Genomic DNA, 16726 nt, shown 5'->3' on the forward strand with positions numbered 1-16726 from the left:
GCCTCTAGCTCACCCAGGAAGAGCGTTCGCCCCATGTTGGCTGAGTCCTGCAGCGGCGTGGGTTTGAGTCCGACTTGTTGCCCTTTGCTGCGTGTCGTCCCCCATCTCTCTCCCCCTTTCCGGTCCATCCACTGTCACTGTATATTAAAGGGAAAAGCCCCCAAAAAAATTCTTTAAAAAAAAAGTCAGTTCACATATATTTATATGATGTGGGATTGTACAGCGGTCAATACATTCTGGCGCTCCGTGTGATCAGCGGGAGGTTGGAGTATGGTATGGTAGCCTACTGCGTCTAGTGTGCTATCTAGTCTTGTGTATGCTCTCCTCCTCATGTGTAAATGTATTTTTTTTATACATGTTATGTTTGCATCTTTTATATATTAGCATTATCTTGTTGTTTTGTTTGTTTTAAATAGAAATTAAAATTGGATCACAAAAAAAAAAAATCATAGCCTAATGGTACTTAGCAACAAGTTTCAAATTAACTACGCTACCCTGGGCTATTTCAACACTTAACTGCTGTCTTTCTAAAGTAGCAATCCATTACACCCTCTGATAAAAGAGAAAACAGAGTTATGGAGTGAGCAATGACTACAGAAAGAGATTTAAGAGACTGCAGCAATATATTTGAATAATACATACATAATCTTTTGCTGCCACAACACTTAACTTTGAATATTCGCAGCAAAAGGTCCTTACGGCAATTAAAATGATTCAATTTTTTTTTTGCTGGTTTGAGTGTAGTTGAGCAGATTTAAAGGCTGCCTTTCAGTTTTAAAAGAGTTTTTAATTCACTCAGATCACATAGATAATAGTCCTAGTCAAAATACTCAAAATGATATCTGAAGTCTGACTACTTGTTAGATCTAAGCCACATTTAAAGCTTGTCTTTGTGTAACTAGCTTCTGTCATCTCATATATATATATATATATATATATATATATATATTTGTTTTACTATCGATGTGTCTGTGGGTTCCTGTCTTAGCAACATGAAATACAGTAGAAGTACAGTATTTCACAGCATTTAATTAGCCTAATTTGTAACCTCTTATGCTATGTATTTAAAACGTCTCAGTGATAAATCCAGCTCAGTGGCTTTTGCTATATTTTTAGGACATCTAGACAGGTGACATCTCTCATCTATTTTGAACAGCATAAATATAACAGAACTGGTTTGACAGGTTGCCCAACTGTTTCTGTGCGAGGTGTCAGCTTTACTGCCTTTTAAGGTGCTTGGGACAGAAAGAGTACCTATAGTATCCAAAGAGTGCTGCTGTTCAAAAAACACAACATGTCCTCTGGTTTATACAGGAGAGTTACAGTATCACAGCATATTTTGTACAGTATGTGTCCAGATGCACAGAATCTTTTATTTTTCAAAGCTACTGAATCAGAGCATACTTGGGAGATAATGGTGAGCCGGTCTTTAGAGTCAACTGACAGCTGAGTAAATTTATAAAGACAGGTGACAAAGGTCAAAGAATTTTAATTGTACAGTCTGCTACTCTACAGTATCTGTATGTGCAAATGACACATTATTCATCACCTCCTCTCTTTTTTACACTTAAACTTCTTCTCTTGCCCTCTTCTGTCAGCTTGCATAAATACTATGCTAAAGTCATAATTATAGTCAGTCAGGCCCACACAGACAGCAAGCAGACAGAAAAAGACATGGATTCTTAATGTCTGGGTCAGTGTGCGCAGGTATGTGCATGTATTATTATTTTTTTATCCAGTCATGATTTAGGTAGAGTAAGGCACTTTGCTGTAGGTAGTCCAAGCAGCCATATGAGACACCATATAACCACACCAAGGACTGACCTCTTAAATGTAGACTTGTGTCACTTTTATCCAGTGTTCATTTGGTTTGAGCAGCCTACATTGTGGCACTTTCTTTACTCTGTTTTTGTTATCCAGCGCCATACAAGATATTAAGCACACCACTTTATACTTAATCTATAGAATGTATTAATGTATACTTAATTAGGAGCACTATTTTGGCAGTAAGTGTACAAAGAATGTAACAGCTTTAGCATTTTGTACCAACAGGAAATGTGCTAATGGACATAAATCAGCCAAAGTGTTGAAAGTTTGAACATTTTTAGACTCAATTTTCAGAAGAAAACATAAGCCGGTAGAATTCACAGGTAGTAAAATGCCAAGGAGTCATTACTGTTCTTTTTCTTTTGTGTTGTAAGCACATTTTCCAATTTACTGTAGTTTAATTTGTAATGTTTCACCTGTGACCATAGTCTATACTCAAAACATGGTCAAAACTCCTATATAAAGAACTGTAGCAGTTTGGACACAAGGAACAACTGCATATATGAAGACATATGTATTTAATAGGGGTGCAAAAAAAATTGATTTACATTCGTATATCGATTCAAGCTCTACCGATTCAAAATCGATTCATAGAATTCCAAAAATCAATTCATATTTTTTAATAAAAAATAAATAAATTGTATTGTATGTCTACTGCAATCACATGGGAAAGTAACTAAATTTACATACTGTGAATTTGTTTGAATCAAGAATCGTTTTTGAATCGAATCGTGACATTTTCTGAATCATGCACCCCTAGTATGTAATATGTATGTAGATGGCCTCAGAAATAGTTGTCTTTGTGTTCATTCTATTTAGTCATGTCAGAAACTTCTGTTCAATCCAGGTCTTACTAAAGATCTCATATCTAACCTGCTGTGGCTTCTTCTGATATATTTAGATTTCAATGTATGATTCTTGGGCGATTGCTTGACCTGTGGTATTGCTGCTTGTAGAATTCTTCAAAACCAAATTATACCCCAAAATTACTTACAGAAGGACCCCAAACCACTTAATATGCAACTCCCCTGTATAGCCTACTACTGACTTAGTGTAGGTTACTTCTACATCAGAGAAAGACATTGTGCTATATATTTACCTGAAGAGAACGCTGCAGATTCAGAATGTAATCACAAAATATCACAATGAACATGTGGAGTAATCAGACATTAGCCTCATGGACTCATGGCCCCTCCACCCGACCTGTTATGTGAGCTAATCAGCACATATCTGCGTTCATCAACCACCAGAACCGGGGTGTGTGTGTGTGTGTGTGTGTGTGTGTGTGTGTGTGTGTGTGTGTGTGTGTGTGTGTGTGTGTGTGTGTGTGTGTGTGTGTGTGTGTGTGTGTGTGTGTGAGTGTGTGAGTGTGTGTGTGTGAGAGAGTGTGTGTGAGAGTGTGTGTGTGAGAGAGTGTGTGTGAGAGTGAGAGTGAGAGAGAGAGAGAGAGAGAGAGATTGTGTCGTATGATCATTAACGAATTTAACATTTCAGCAGAGGTGTTAATTTCCATACAGGTTTAGTGGCTTGATGGTTAACGGTGAAGTATGGATTTGATTCACGGGGGTATTTTGGTTAACGTAATGTTATTAGTGTTGTAAGTTAGCAGTAGACTTAATTAATGCGAACCCAGGGTGAGTCTGATGAAAACTGATGTGTCTGCCCGGTTCAGCTCGCATTGCACCGCGCTGTGAAGGAATAATCTCTGAGATTACGTAATGTTCTGCCAGTTCACAGTAATTTAATACAATAGCAGGAAAAGAGTCGTTTGTTTATTCAAAGTCAAAGACAGTCCAAAGTAGTACAACTTTGCACATTTTTGTGGGTCTGAGGTGTATGTCACATTTTAGCTGCCAAAGCTCCGCTGCTCTCTGTCTCCGGTCCTCAGGCTGAGAGGGGGAGTGGCCAGCGGCTAGAGCGGCAAAACCCAATGTGTTCCGCTTTTACTAATATTTATTTAACGATATATTTTGCATTTCTAATCCAAACAATGTCAAACTTGGCACCACACTTACTCGTGCCCGTAGCAAGACACCTGTCAAGTTTGACTAACGGTTCTAGAGATATGCGCATAACACACACACACACACACACACACACACACACACACACACACACACACACACACACACAGATAGATGTTCCTGCAATTTATAGATAGGCGACTTCTTAAATTAATTGAAGGGGGTGTTCAAATAATAGATAAAAAAAAAAAAACTCTGGTTTTCCCAAATGCGTTTGTCAAAAAAGTTAACAAATTGAATAATTTCTGCTAACAAGGAGAATGTAATCATCTTCATACCCTCTTCAACTTGCTGCTTGCTGATTGCAAGGATAGAGTGGCCTCAACCGCGATACAAAATCACATAAAGTGGATGCACTCCAATGATTTTGATCACATTTATCCCCACCGAGGCCATTCCAATCACATTAGAAATAAATTCGCATGCCCCACTTTTCTTCCACAGCCTTTTCCATTCAATTCAGCCTTGAAATTGGTTGGAATTCCATCTGATAGGTGACTAAATGCACATTGTGGTGCTTCTTTCAGCAAGAACAATAGAGTTTCTCATTGTAGGTTTACGTTTGTTATTGTCTTTCTCTTTTTGAATGATTTTTGTAGGGTAGTACATGGTATGGTTGCTCATCCATCCATCCATCCATCCATCCATCTATCTATCTTCTTCCGCTTATCCGGTGTCGGGTCGCGGGGGGAGCAGCTCCAGCAGGGGACCCCAAACTTTCCTTTCCCGAGCCACATTAACCAGCTCTGACTGGGGGATCCCAAGGCGTTCCCAGGCCAGGTTGGAGATATAATCCCTCCACCTAGTCCTGGGTCTTCCCCGAGGCCTCCTCCCAGCTGGACTTGCCTGGAACACCTCCCTAGGGAGGCGCCCAGGGGGCATCCTTACCAGATGCCCGAACCACCTCAACTGGCTCCTTTTGACGTGAAGGAGCAGCAGCTCTACTCCGAGCTCCTCACGGATGACTGAACTTTTCACCCTATCTCTAAGGCCAGCCACCCTCCTGAGGAAACCCATTTCGGACGCTTGTACCCTGGATCTCGTTCTTTCGGTCATGACCCAGCCTTCATGACCATAGGTGAGGGTAGGAACGAAAACTGACCGGTAGATCGAGAGCTTTGCCTTCTGGCTCAGCTCTCTTTTCGTCACAACGGTGCGAAAGATTGAATGTAATACCGCACCCGCTGCGCCGATTCTCCGACCAATCTCCTGCTCCATTGTCCCCTCACTTGCGAACAAAACCCCAAGGTACTTGAACTCCTTCACTTGGGGTAAGGACTCATTCCCTACCTGGAGAAGGCATTCCATCGGTTTCCTGCTGAGAACCATGGCCTCAGATTTAGAGGTGCTGATCCTCATCCCAGCCACTTCACACTCGGCTGCGAACCGATCCAGTGAGTGCTGAAGGTCACAGGCCGATGATGCCATCAGGACCACGTCATCTGCAAAGAGCAGCGATGAGATCCGCAGCCCACCGAACCATAACCCCTCCCCACCCCAACTACGCCTTGATATCCTGTCCATAAATATTACAAACAGGATTGGTGACAAAGCGCAGGCCTGGCAGAGGCCAACCCTCTCCTGAAACGAGTCCGACTTACTGCCGAGAACCCGGACACAGCTCTCACCCCATACTCCCGCAGCACCTCCCAGGGGACTTGGTCATACGCCTTCTCCAGATCCACAAAACACATGTAGACTGGTTGGGCCCTCCAGGATCCTTGCGAGAGTAAAGAGCTGGTCCGTTGTTCCACGACCAGGACGGAATCCGCATTGTTCCTCTTCAACCCGAGGTTCGTCTACCGGCCGAACCCTCCTTTCCAGCACCTTGGAGTAGACTTTACCAGGGAGGCTGAGAAGTGTGATACCCCTGTAATTGGCACACACCCTCTGGTCCCCCTGTTTAAAAAGGGGAACCACCACCCTAGTCTGCCACTCCTTTGGCACTGTCCCAGACTTCCACGCAATGTTGAAGAGACGTGTCAACCAGGACAGCCCCTCCACACCCAGAGCCTTGAGCATTTCTGGACGGATCTCATCAATCCCCGGGGCTTTGCCACTGTGGAGTTGTTTGACTACATCAGTGACTTCCGCCTGGGAAATTGACGACAATCCCCCATCATCCTCCAGCTCTGCCTCTAACATAGAGAGCGTATTAGTTTTCCAGAAGCACTTTGGTGCCGACCGAAAGTCCTTCTCCATGTCTTCTCCAAACTTCTCCCACATCCGCTGCTTTGCCTCTTTCACGGCAGAGGCTGCAGCCCTTCGGGCCCTTCGGTACCCTGCAACTGCCTCCGGAGTCCTCTGGGATAACATATCCCGGAAAGACTCCTTCAGTCGGACGGCTTCCCTTACCACCGGTGTCCACCATGGTGTTCGTGGGTTACCGCCCCTTGAGGCACCTAAGACCCTAAGACCACAGCTCCTCGCCGCAGCTTCAGCAATGGAAACTTTGAACATTGTCCACTCGGGTTCAATGCCCCCAGCCTCCACAGGGATGCACGAAAAACTCCGCCGGAGGTGTGAGTTGAAAGTCTGTCGGACAGGGGCCTCCTCCAGACGTTCCCAATTTACCCGCACTACCCATTTGGGTTTACCAGGTCAGTCCAGAGTCTTCCCCCACCCCCTGACCCAACGCACCACCAGATAGTGATCAGTTGACAGCTCCGCCCCTCTCTTCACCAGAGTGTCCAAAACATACGGCCTCAGATCAGATGAAACGATTATAAAATCGATCATTGACCGTTGGCCTAGGGTGCTCTGGTACCAAGTACACTTATGAGCATCCCTATGTTCGAACATGAACATTTTGTTATAGACAATCCATGACTAGCACAGAAGTCCAACAACAAACAACCACTCTGGTTTAGATCAGGGAGGCCGTTCCTCCCAATCACGCCTCTCCATGTCTCTCCATCATTGCCCACGTGCGCGTTGAAGTCCCCCAGCAGAACAATGAAGTCCCCCACTGGAGCCCCATGCAGGACTCCACTCAAGGTCTCCAAGAAGGCCGAATACTCCGAACTCCTGTTTGGTGCATATGCACAAACAGTCAGAGTTTTCCCCCCCACCACCCGCAGGCGTAGGGAGGCGACCCTCTCGTCCACCGGGGTAAACTCCAACGTAGCGGCGCTCAGCCGGGGGCTTGTGAGTATCCCCACACCCGCCCGGCGCCTCACACCCTGGGCAACTCTGGAGAATAAAAGAGTCCAACCCCTATCCAGGAGTATGGTTCCAGAACCGAGACTGTGCGTAGAGGTAAGCCCCATCAGATCTAACCGGTAGCGCTCCACATCCCGCACCAGTTCCGGCTCCTTCCCCCACAGAGAGGTGACGTTCCACGTCCCCAGAGCCAGCGTCTGCTGCCTGGGTCTGGTCCGTCGAGGCCCCTGACCTTCATTGCCCCCCGTGTGGCAGCGCACCCGACCCCAGCAGTTCCTCCCACAGGTGGTGGGCCCATGGGCTGGACAGATGGGGGCCAAGTAGCTTTTTCGGGCTGTGCCCAACCGGGCTTCGTGGCAAACCCGGCCACCAGACGCTCGCTGACGAGCCCGCCTTCTGGGCCTGGCTCCAGACGGGGGCCCCGGGCTTCCTCTGGGCAGGGTCACTTCACCTCTTCCTCATTGTTTCATAGGGTTTTTGAACCATTCTTTGTCTGGCCCCTCACCTGAGACCACTTTGCCTTGGGAGACCCTACCAGGAGCACAAAGCTCCAGACAACACAGCCCTCAGGTTCATACACACACAAACCTCTCCACCACGATAAGGTAATGGTTCCCGGAGAGGTATGGTTGCTCAGCAATGGGTATTTAATGGCAACAAAGTTAGGCCAGGACACTTTTTTTTGTTTTTCAATTGTAGGTCACCACATTGAGGTCATATGAGCATGTCCAGTCCATTTAAAAACTGCGCGGCCAAGTTGAGGTACATTATCCCTCTCTTTTTCTTATCCTTCCACAGCTTATACCCATCATCTTCTCTTTATTTCTGTTTATACTCTTAAGGTCTTGCCTGACCCCTAAACAAACCACCCAAGTCAAAAAAGTCTACATGGATTTAGTCATAAGCCTGTTCTGAACACTGAGAGACACAATTACTGATATACATGCAATGTCATGAACACATACACTCTGTGGCGTTGTAGCCAGACAGCTCATTTAGAACAGCCTTCAGACCTATTCGGGTGAGATTCATTTTAGAGGCTGACTAATGCAGTAATTGTCACAGCATGTTGTGATTTTTCAGTCCCATCCAAATCTCATGTTAGTAATTTTGGTGATGTCTCTGTGTGTGTTCTGGCATAAGGAAAATATATATCCTTATTATCTATAAGTACCGGTATCTCTCTTGTAAAGCCAAGTAAATAAAATCTATTTTGATTCAATACGCCATGGGTTTTGTTTTTGTTAATTGTTTATCATTTCATAGTGGGAAATGTTTTGTTTTATAGGTTTTTACCACCATGGAAGCACTTAGTGAAGCTTTTAGCTTTTTCTTCCTTGACCATTATCTTGTCTATGTAAAGCCCACAGACCTCAACATCAATTAGCCCTGTAAAATAAGGAAACAAAACCCATCGAAAAATGTTGAGACACTTGCACATCTTGAGTATATTGTAGGGGTGGGAATCGATTGGCACCTCACGTTTCGATTCCGATTCAGAGGCCAACGATTCGATTCTAAACCGATTATCGATGCATCTCGATGCAACAATTTTTTTATGTACATTTCCATGCATGATTTTAAAAATATACATATACATCTGAGTTTGCTACTCAGAGTTTGCTAATCACTTCCTAGACAATCAGCTAGACAAAGCTTAGATTTTGACATATATGCAGTATTTGTCACACACAAGTTTTAATGAAATGTTTTGTCTACTGAGGTTTTTATTTTATTTAAACACGCTTCTAATCTTCCATGTCAGAGGCTCAGTCATGTTTAAATGTGGATAATTGGCTTCTTAGAACATGAAACATGAGGTGGTCAGATGTAATGTGATAAAGTAGATGAACAGTGTATGTGTTTTGCCTAATTATTTAATGTATGTCTTATTAGATCATGTGTATATATAGAAAATGAATTTTTTTTCTTCCTTTTGGCCGTTTTTGTGTTTTTTTTCTGCACTCTTGCCTAAACTCTAAGTTGTTGTCCATTATCCCATCCTCTTTCAGTCGCTCTGTTTTCTGATTTGTAAATTTTTTTTTTTAAATCGATTATTAACTTATCAGAATCGATAATCGAATCATTCTAGAGAGAATTGGGATGCATCTAAAAATCGATTATTTTTCCCACCCCTAGTATATTGGCTTTTATAATCCCTAGAATATGTGAACCGTGGCTACCAGCTGTTTAGCCACAACAGTTGGATGAAAAAAAAGTTTATTGGTATAATGGGAAGAAATAAGACCACACTTTCTCAGAAACACAGTTGTACTCCAACCAAAGTGCTTGTCAGATGGCCCCACACACACACACACACACACACACACACACACACACACACACACACACACACACACACACACACACACACACACACACACACACACACACACACACACTCAACAAGTGTCTTCGTCATGCAGCCCATATAACAAATTTGTATGCTTCCTAAATTATTATTATTTTTTGCTTCTAGTCATGTAGTCATCATAACAGTCATGATATAACACATTCATGTACAGGTTACATTTTTACATTTCTGAATTTTCATGTGACGTAGGCAAAAGGCTAGCTGTCTGTGTTTGCATCAGAGAGGTTATTTAAAGGACGGTGTTGTAGCTATATGGTTCCCTGTGGTCTCCCTCTGACTCTCTGTCTGTCCTTTAGCTAGATGGCTCCCTACGGTCTCAGAGCATCATGCTCAGCCTCAGGCCCTCTCTGTCCTCTCCTTCTCTCTATCCCCTTTCCTCCTGTTTCCCCCTCATTTCCCTCCTATTTTCTTGCCCCTTTTTTTGTCTCCTGCTTTTGTCCTTGAAAAGGTAACAACCATCTGTCTGTCTGTCTCTCTGTCTGTCTGTCTGTCATTTCGTTCTCTCCATCTTATCGCTCCTTTTATCTGGCTCTCTTATTCTTTTCCTCTTTTTCTCTCTTTTCTTCTCCCCTTTTTACTTGTCACTCTCTGTTCACAGCTTAGCTACCTGTCAGTTTTAGAATTAAGTTGAGTATTTTAATCAAAACTGCTAGGTTTGGAGCCCAGCTACATTTCTGATTATCAACCTCCCCATGAGTCACTGTGTAGCCTGAGATCTTCTGGCAGCTCCCGCCTGGCTGTTGGACAGTCAGATAACTGAGCTTTAGAAAGCCATGCCAGTTGAAATCAGGTTGGCAGACTTTAATTTTTGCTGTTTCACTTCAGTAACTTTGAAACAGAAGGCATGTCAAATAATTTTATTTAAAGTGCTCATATTATGTTTCCTTTATTGTCTTATATATCTTTATTGTGCATGTTATAGGTTTACAAAGTGAAAAAGCCCAAAGTCCACCCCAAAGGGACTTACCATCTCCAACAGAAAACACTGTTCACAAACTGCTCCAAACAGCTCTATTGTAGTCTAGCCTTTACGTGCGTCACTTTGTAACACACGTTATAATGCTCGCCTAGCTGCTAGCGTGGCACGACCTCATGCTCTGCAACTGACTGGGTTGTAGTGCTGACCTAGCTACTGCGCATGTGTGACTCCCAACAAAGATGGAACAGAAGTGAGATGCCTCACTCTGTAGCTAAAACAGAGAGCTCAACACACAGGGTGAAAAGAGGAGCTGCAGCAATGTGCATCACAAGAAAAATATGGTGTTTTTTGAAAATTAAACCATGTAAACATATTCTTGTACAACCTGTAAATACAGTTATGAACCTGAAAATGAGCATAATATGAGCACTTTAAGGAACTTAATTTGTGCATTGAATAAATAAGACAAACAACTTGAATAACAATCGCGGCACAATTATAGTCATAAACATGAATACATCATAGACATCAAACACATTTTAATGTGATGTAATGACATTTTTTTTAATCATTTATGATCATCTCCTTTTTTGTTTGCTGTGAAGCACTTTGTAACTGTTGTTTTGAAAGATGCCATGAGAATAAAGTTATTTTTATTAGTATTATTATTCTCCTCCCTCTCCTGTCTTCGGTCTCTTTTGTTGCTCTCCATCTCCCCACAGTAATGTCTGCCGACAACACAAGGTCATATTAAAGTGATGTGTGCTCTGAGGGGCCGCCATAGGACACACCAAGTTTATCACAGACACGTAGAGAGAAGAGGACATCACAATGCCTGCTGCATGCATGACAACTTTATTACACATAGACACACACACTAGCAAGACCAGCAACAAACCCGCTCATAAATGCACATAAAACACTTGCAAACACACGTTAACTTTTATGGAGACAGCCAGAGAATCTCACACACACACACACACACACACACACCTTTTGTATGTTGTCATCCTCTTAGGCTCTCTGTATTGCTTTTGCGGGAATATGGTCCCTTAGATAAATCACTGCTGCCTGAGTGTCCTAAGTAATGTCTAACATGGTGTCTTGTTGCTTGTGTTTAGGATCCTGGCAGAGAGGAGGCCTTGTTGCAACAACTGAGAGAGAAAGACGAACAGATTCTCAGACTCCACAGTGAACTGGTAAGATTCACTAACCAGCAAATATACATCTAATTATAATTTGAGGAACCCCTGTATGTATGTGTGCCCGTTGTCTTTCAAACATCTCGAGAACTGTTCTGCTCTTCACGTATGGCTTCCTGGGTACTAGGGGCGTGACGAGACACTCCGCTCACGAGACAAGATGATACACGAGATTGGGTTCACGAGAACGAGACAAGATTTTAACGCTATTTTAAAGAAAACTTCAATGACGAAATATGACAAAAAATTGTGTTTTATTCAATCGAAAGCAACTAAATGAAAATCAAGCACTGTGAAAGGTTTTGCCACAAACTCAAATGGCTTCTCTCCTGTATAACTAACCTCTTCAGACTTATTAACTGTGGCGTTTCGCCAAGGAATCCAAAATGCTGCCACACAAACGTTTTAAAAGTGGCAGGTAGGGTTGGGTACCGTTCAAATTTTTACCACTACAGAGAAGCTCACGCTTACCTCACGTACCGAAATTTGGCACATCTTTGCTTTTAATGTGAATCGGTCCTCAATACTGACGTAATTCTGCACTTGTGTACTGATATTGCGAGACATCTTTTTACCTCAATGAGAAATATCGTCCCGTTTTAATATGCAGTATACTATAACCACATATAAACAAAACTGTTTTATTAGCTCAATCTTGTTATAATTAAGATTTTGACTGTCCTTTGCACATCATCCAATCAACTTCACACTTGGCTGAGGACCCAAGGAAGTGTGAGTGTGAAGGCAATCGCATGAGCGGTTGTCGGGAAAGCATTCCAAATGGCCACACGCTCCGATTGTGCACGCCCCAAAATACTTTTAAGTCTTTAAACTAATAAGAGAAGCAACTCATAGTCCCAGTCATTGAGAAATGGAAGGTTTGCTCATCTAATTTTATCTGTATCACAGTTTCATTCTCTTGGTCTCTGTCATTTTAAACTTTGAAATGAATAATTAAAACAGCTTGAATGTTTGAATTATTTCTTTTATGGGTATTCATTAAAGACTAATTGCCTTTGAACATTCCAAAGAACTAGAAAGTTTTACTTTTGTTTAAGAATTTGCCAAACAGCTGTGTCAGTTTTCCTTTCTTTTATGAAGTTCTGCTGTGAGAGAAGCAGAAGGCGGAGTGACAGGAAAGACTGACCACAGTAGAGAGGAAATGATTATGAGAAAGACAATCTTTTCCATCTTTGTTAATGTAAACTGAATTGTTATTGGGACTCCAGTCCAGCCAAGAGAGAAATATAATGTTTTCACAAATGTGTAGGACAAGGATTGGAAGCGTGGAGTAATTTCCATGTTCGATATTTTGTATAACCAAATTATACTCATGAAATATGGGGATGTAAATGCTAATTTATTGTGTTGTGTGTGTTCCTTTCCACCCTTTTGGAAGCTCGATTGTTGGATCATCTGCAAAAATTCTCCATACGGCAACATTTTTCATCATTTGTCATCGACACGTCTGTAATTTGTCACCTGCTCAATCAAAGCAACGTGATGCGGACATTATGCCAGGCCTTAGATGGATAATGTGCCAGTGTTATGGCACTAATGTGAGAGATGCCAGTCCAACCTTCTGACTTGAGTCTAATTTGGCATCTGTTTGTTTGATGACATCTAATTTTTCTCCCTCAGGAGCACCAATTCTCCTCTCTCCTCTTTCTATATGGGCTGTATTCAGCACTGTGTGCACGTAATGTGAAGTTAATACAAAGAATTTGCACGTTCCAGACCTCAGACTTACTTGAGTTAAATGGCCTCTCAGACAGCTACATGCACAGGTACAGTTTAACTACCGTACATATTTTTTTCTGAAATAAAGTCCCATGGGGTCAACTGAAAGGGGCGGGACTTCCCCTCTCTGTTAACCAGAATATATTTCACCTACAGTACAGGCCAAACGTTTGGACACACCTTCTCATTCAATGGGTTTCTTTATTTTCATGACTATTTAAATTGTAGATTCTCACTGAAGGCATCAAAACTATGAATGAACACATATGGAATTATGTACTTAACAAAAAAGTGTGAAATAACTGAAAACATGTCTTATATTTTAGATTCTTCAAAGTAGCCACCCTTTGCTTTTTTTGATAACTCTGCAAACCCTTGGTGTTCTCTCAATGAGCTTCATGAGGTAGTCACCTGAAATGGTTTTCACTTCACAGGTGTGTTTTGTCAGGGTTAATTATTGGAATGTTTTCCCTTATTAATAAAAAAGCAAAGGGTGGCTACTTTGAAGAATCTAAAATATAAGACATGTTTTCAGTTATTTCACACTTTTTTGTTAAGTACATAATTCCATATGTGTTCATTCATAGTTTTGATGCCTTCAGTGAGAATCTACAACGTAAATAGTCATGAAAATAAAGGAAACGCATTGAATGAGAAGTTGTGTCCAAACTTTTGGCCTGTTCTGTATGTCAGGAATTTTGATATGCTTTTGGGCTGGTGCACCAAATGACCGCAGCATTGTATTAATATTTCTTATCGGTCTGATCAAGAGTTTCCCCTACACTTTGTCTTTTCTCTCTCTCTCTTTCTCCCATATGGTGACATGGTGAAGCCACCAAATGTTTCCTATTTTTCCCCCACATCACATCCATCAATCAGTCTTTAGGCCGTGGAATTGCTTGTGCATGCACAAACACACACAGATGCTGATCAGCCTTGAATGTGAGTGTATTCATCTGTTTGGCACTTCTTTTCTGAAACCTCCTGCCACCAGCTGGATTTCATTTCAAGACATGAACTGCTGTGTTTTTACGAGCAAAAGTGTGCATATATCTATTTGTGTGTATATTGATAAATTGTCTAATACGAGGCTGCATCCTTACTGAAGCCACAGCATAACCATATTTTTTAACTGCACCATATGTCCTTGGAACAAATGTCATTCTGTCATTGCTTCAAATTAATGAAGTTTTGCATTTGTCCTTATGAACATTTGTGAGGGTGTATTTGTGTCTATGTGTGAGAATCTAAACGGGAAACCTTGCCTGCTGCAGCCAAGTTAAAGTGCAGCACTTTGAAGGAAAGGGCAGCTCATAGCTAACGCTCTCCTCGCTCAGCCTCCATCTGTAAATCTGCCAGTGAAAACCTATTAATTATCTCCTAGAAGGACCTGCTAGCTGGCTGGCCATCACTAGCTTGTCACTTGTCATGAGTTTTCTCCTCTCTGCTGGTGCATTTTGTTGAAGGACTGTGCTCCAACTGCAACATTTAGCTGCAGAAAACCTTTGCTTTTTATGTAGGCATGGGCGTGACTAATGAAAACAGATATTTTTTTTTTACTTAATTTGTCAACTTGCTTCTGCTGGATTTGAACCGGACAGGTATTGGGTTTAGAGTTATATCATAAATGTACTTTATTTAATTACCATTTACCCATCCTTACACCCTGTCCTAATGTGAGTGATTCATTTTAATCAAGGTTAATGAATGTCTTAATATTTCATAACTTCTGCAACTTTCAACCCGTTCTGTTCCCCCGGCCAATGAGCAGCTTGGGGTGAGCATGTCAAAATGATTAGTGACATCGTCATAAAATGCTCCCGGGGGAGCAAGTGCTTGGTTCTTCTCATTCAGAGGACTTGCTACCTCCCTTTTCAAAATAATCACATAGAGGTAACACAGGAGTCGGGAAGTTCCTGGTCAAGGGAAAAGTGCTGTATTTTGTAGGACAGGGCAAACACGTTTCTGTCTACACCTCGGTCTGTATATCTGCCAGAGGAAACCTATTAATTATCTCCTAGAAGGACCTTTCTAGCAGGCTGGCCATCACTAGCTGTCACTTTTTATGAATTCTTCTGTACTAGTGCACTTTAAGAAGGGTCCCTGCTCCAATATTTGGCTGTAGAAAAGTTCTCCTGCAATTCAGCCCAGTTTTATGACCTCTTGGATTTCTAGGAGAGGCAGGCGAAATGGAGGAAAGGATTTGATTTCGTAGAGGTTCTTTACAGTTGCAGATTTTTTTCTTTTGATAGCTGGTTATGCATGGAGGTCAACTATACTAAGTGTTGTGAGTGAAGGCAATTCATACGTCTGCTGGGAGAGCATTTCATTTTTCTGACTTATTTGTATTTGACGGTCTTTCTTTGTGAGATGGCTGATGGGTTTGTGTTTGTTTTGTATGCAGGAGAGTGCCAAAGCTGCCCTGAAGATGAAAGACTGCCAAATGACTGACCGCACAACACAGACAGAACACACGGGGCCAGAGGTGAGATACACACAGACCACAAACACCCCCTCTCTCACCCTCGCTCTGTCAGACACAAACACAAACAATGCACTCTCTACTGCATTTCCAGCACTGAAATGTGCTTTATGTAAGAACGCCTGAATCTATAAGATTACAAATTACTAAATGTCGCTCAATTCCAACATTAATCTTCATTGCAAGCCCCTTCCTTCTCTATCCTCTTTCTTTGTTATCCTATCTGTGGGAATGTATTTTATGCTAAGCCACAGCCGCCATTCCTGCCCTTTCTTCTTTTCTTTTCCATCTCTTTAAGAGCATCTTTTCACATAGAGCTAAAGTTCTAATCCATCTTACTCATTTTAAAGCTGTTGTACTGCAGTGACATTCATATTATAGTCCACTACTTGGTCCTCCCCTCCTTCCTCCAATTCCCACAGTGCTAAGAGAGGTTGCTGTGCTGCTTCCTACCTAGGCCCTCAGTGACATGGCCTCTTTGGCTTCACTAGGGGCTGACAGTATGGGAACGCAGCAGACTTAATGGATGATTGTCTAAAAATGGCTGCCTGTAACGGAACCAGGAGCAGAGTTTGGGGTCTGCTTCTTTGTTTCTAGTTTCCTTCTTTTTTTCATTTCCTCTGAAAGTTATTTTATACCTTTAATCCTGCTGTGTATGAGGTTGGCAACATTGTTAAAGTGGGAAAGCTGTGTCATTTTGTGAGCGAGTGGGTGCACAATACCTACACTAACATACACTGACCTAGACACACACACACACGCACACACACACTCAGATAATGTTTGACTATACTTACACAATGGCAAGGGGGAAATGGGAAATGAATACACATACATTTTGACTTTCATATACTGTATGTGCTGCAGAACACCAAGTAACATTTTCACTACTGTGAACTTTAGTTAATGGCTTCACCAAGCATTTACTTTATATTCTTTTACTTAGATGCAGAGACTTTAATTAGTTTTACAGGACTAAGATTCATCCACTGATAA

The 16726-nt window shown here is 42.2% G+C and overlaps 1 protein-coding gene across 7 annotated transcripts in view; it reads left to right on the forward strand.

Annotated features, from left to right (window-relative positions):
• ccser1 (coiled-coil serine-rich protein 1) overlaps positions 1-16726 on the forward strand; it is a 129963-nt gene that overhangs the window by 52691 nt on the left and 60546 nt on the right. For all 7 annotated transcript variants that reach the window (XM_039802938.1, XM_039802939.1, XM_039802935.1 and 4 more), the window contains exons 9-10: positions 11428-11505; positions 15653-15733. In XM_039802938.1, coding sequence (XP_039658872.1) covers positions 11428-11505; positions 15653-15733 — 159 coding nt within the window. The remainder of the gene's footprint in view (positions 1-11427; positions 11506-15652; positions 15734-16726) is intronic.

This window comes from Perca fluviatilis, chromosome 6 (assembly GCF_010015445.1).
Source record: "Perca fluviatilis chromosome 6, GENO_Pfluv_1.0, whole genome shotgun sequence".
Classification (NCBI taxonomy): Eukaryota; Metazoa; Chordata; class Actinopteri; order Perciformes; family Percidae; genus Perca; species Perca fluviatilis.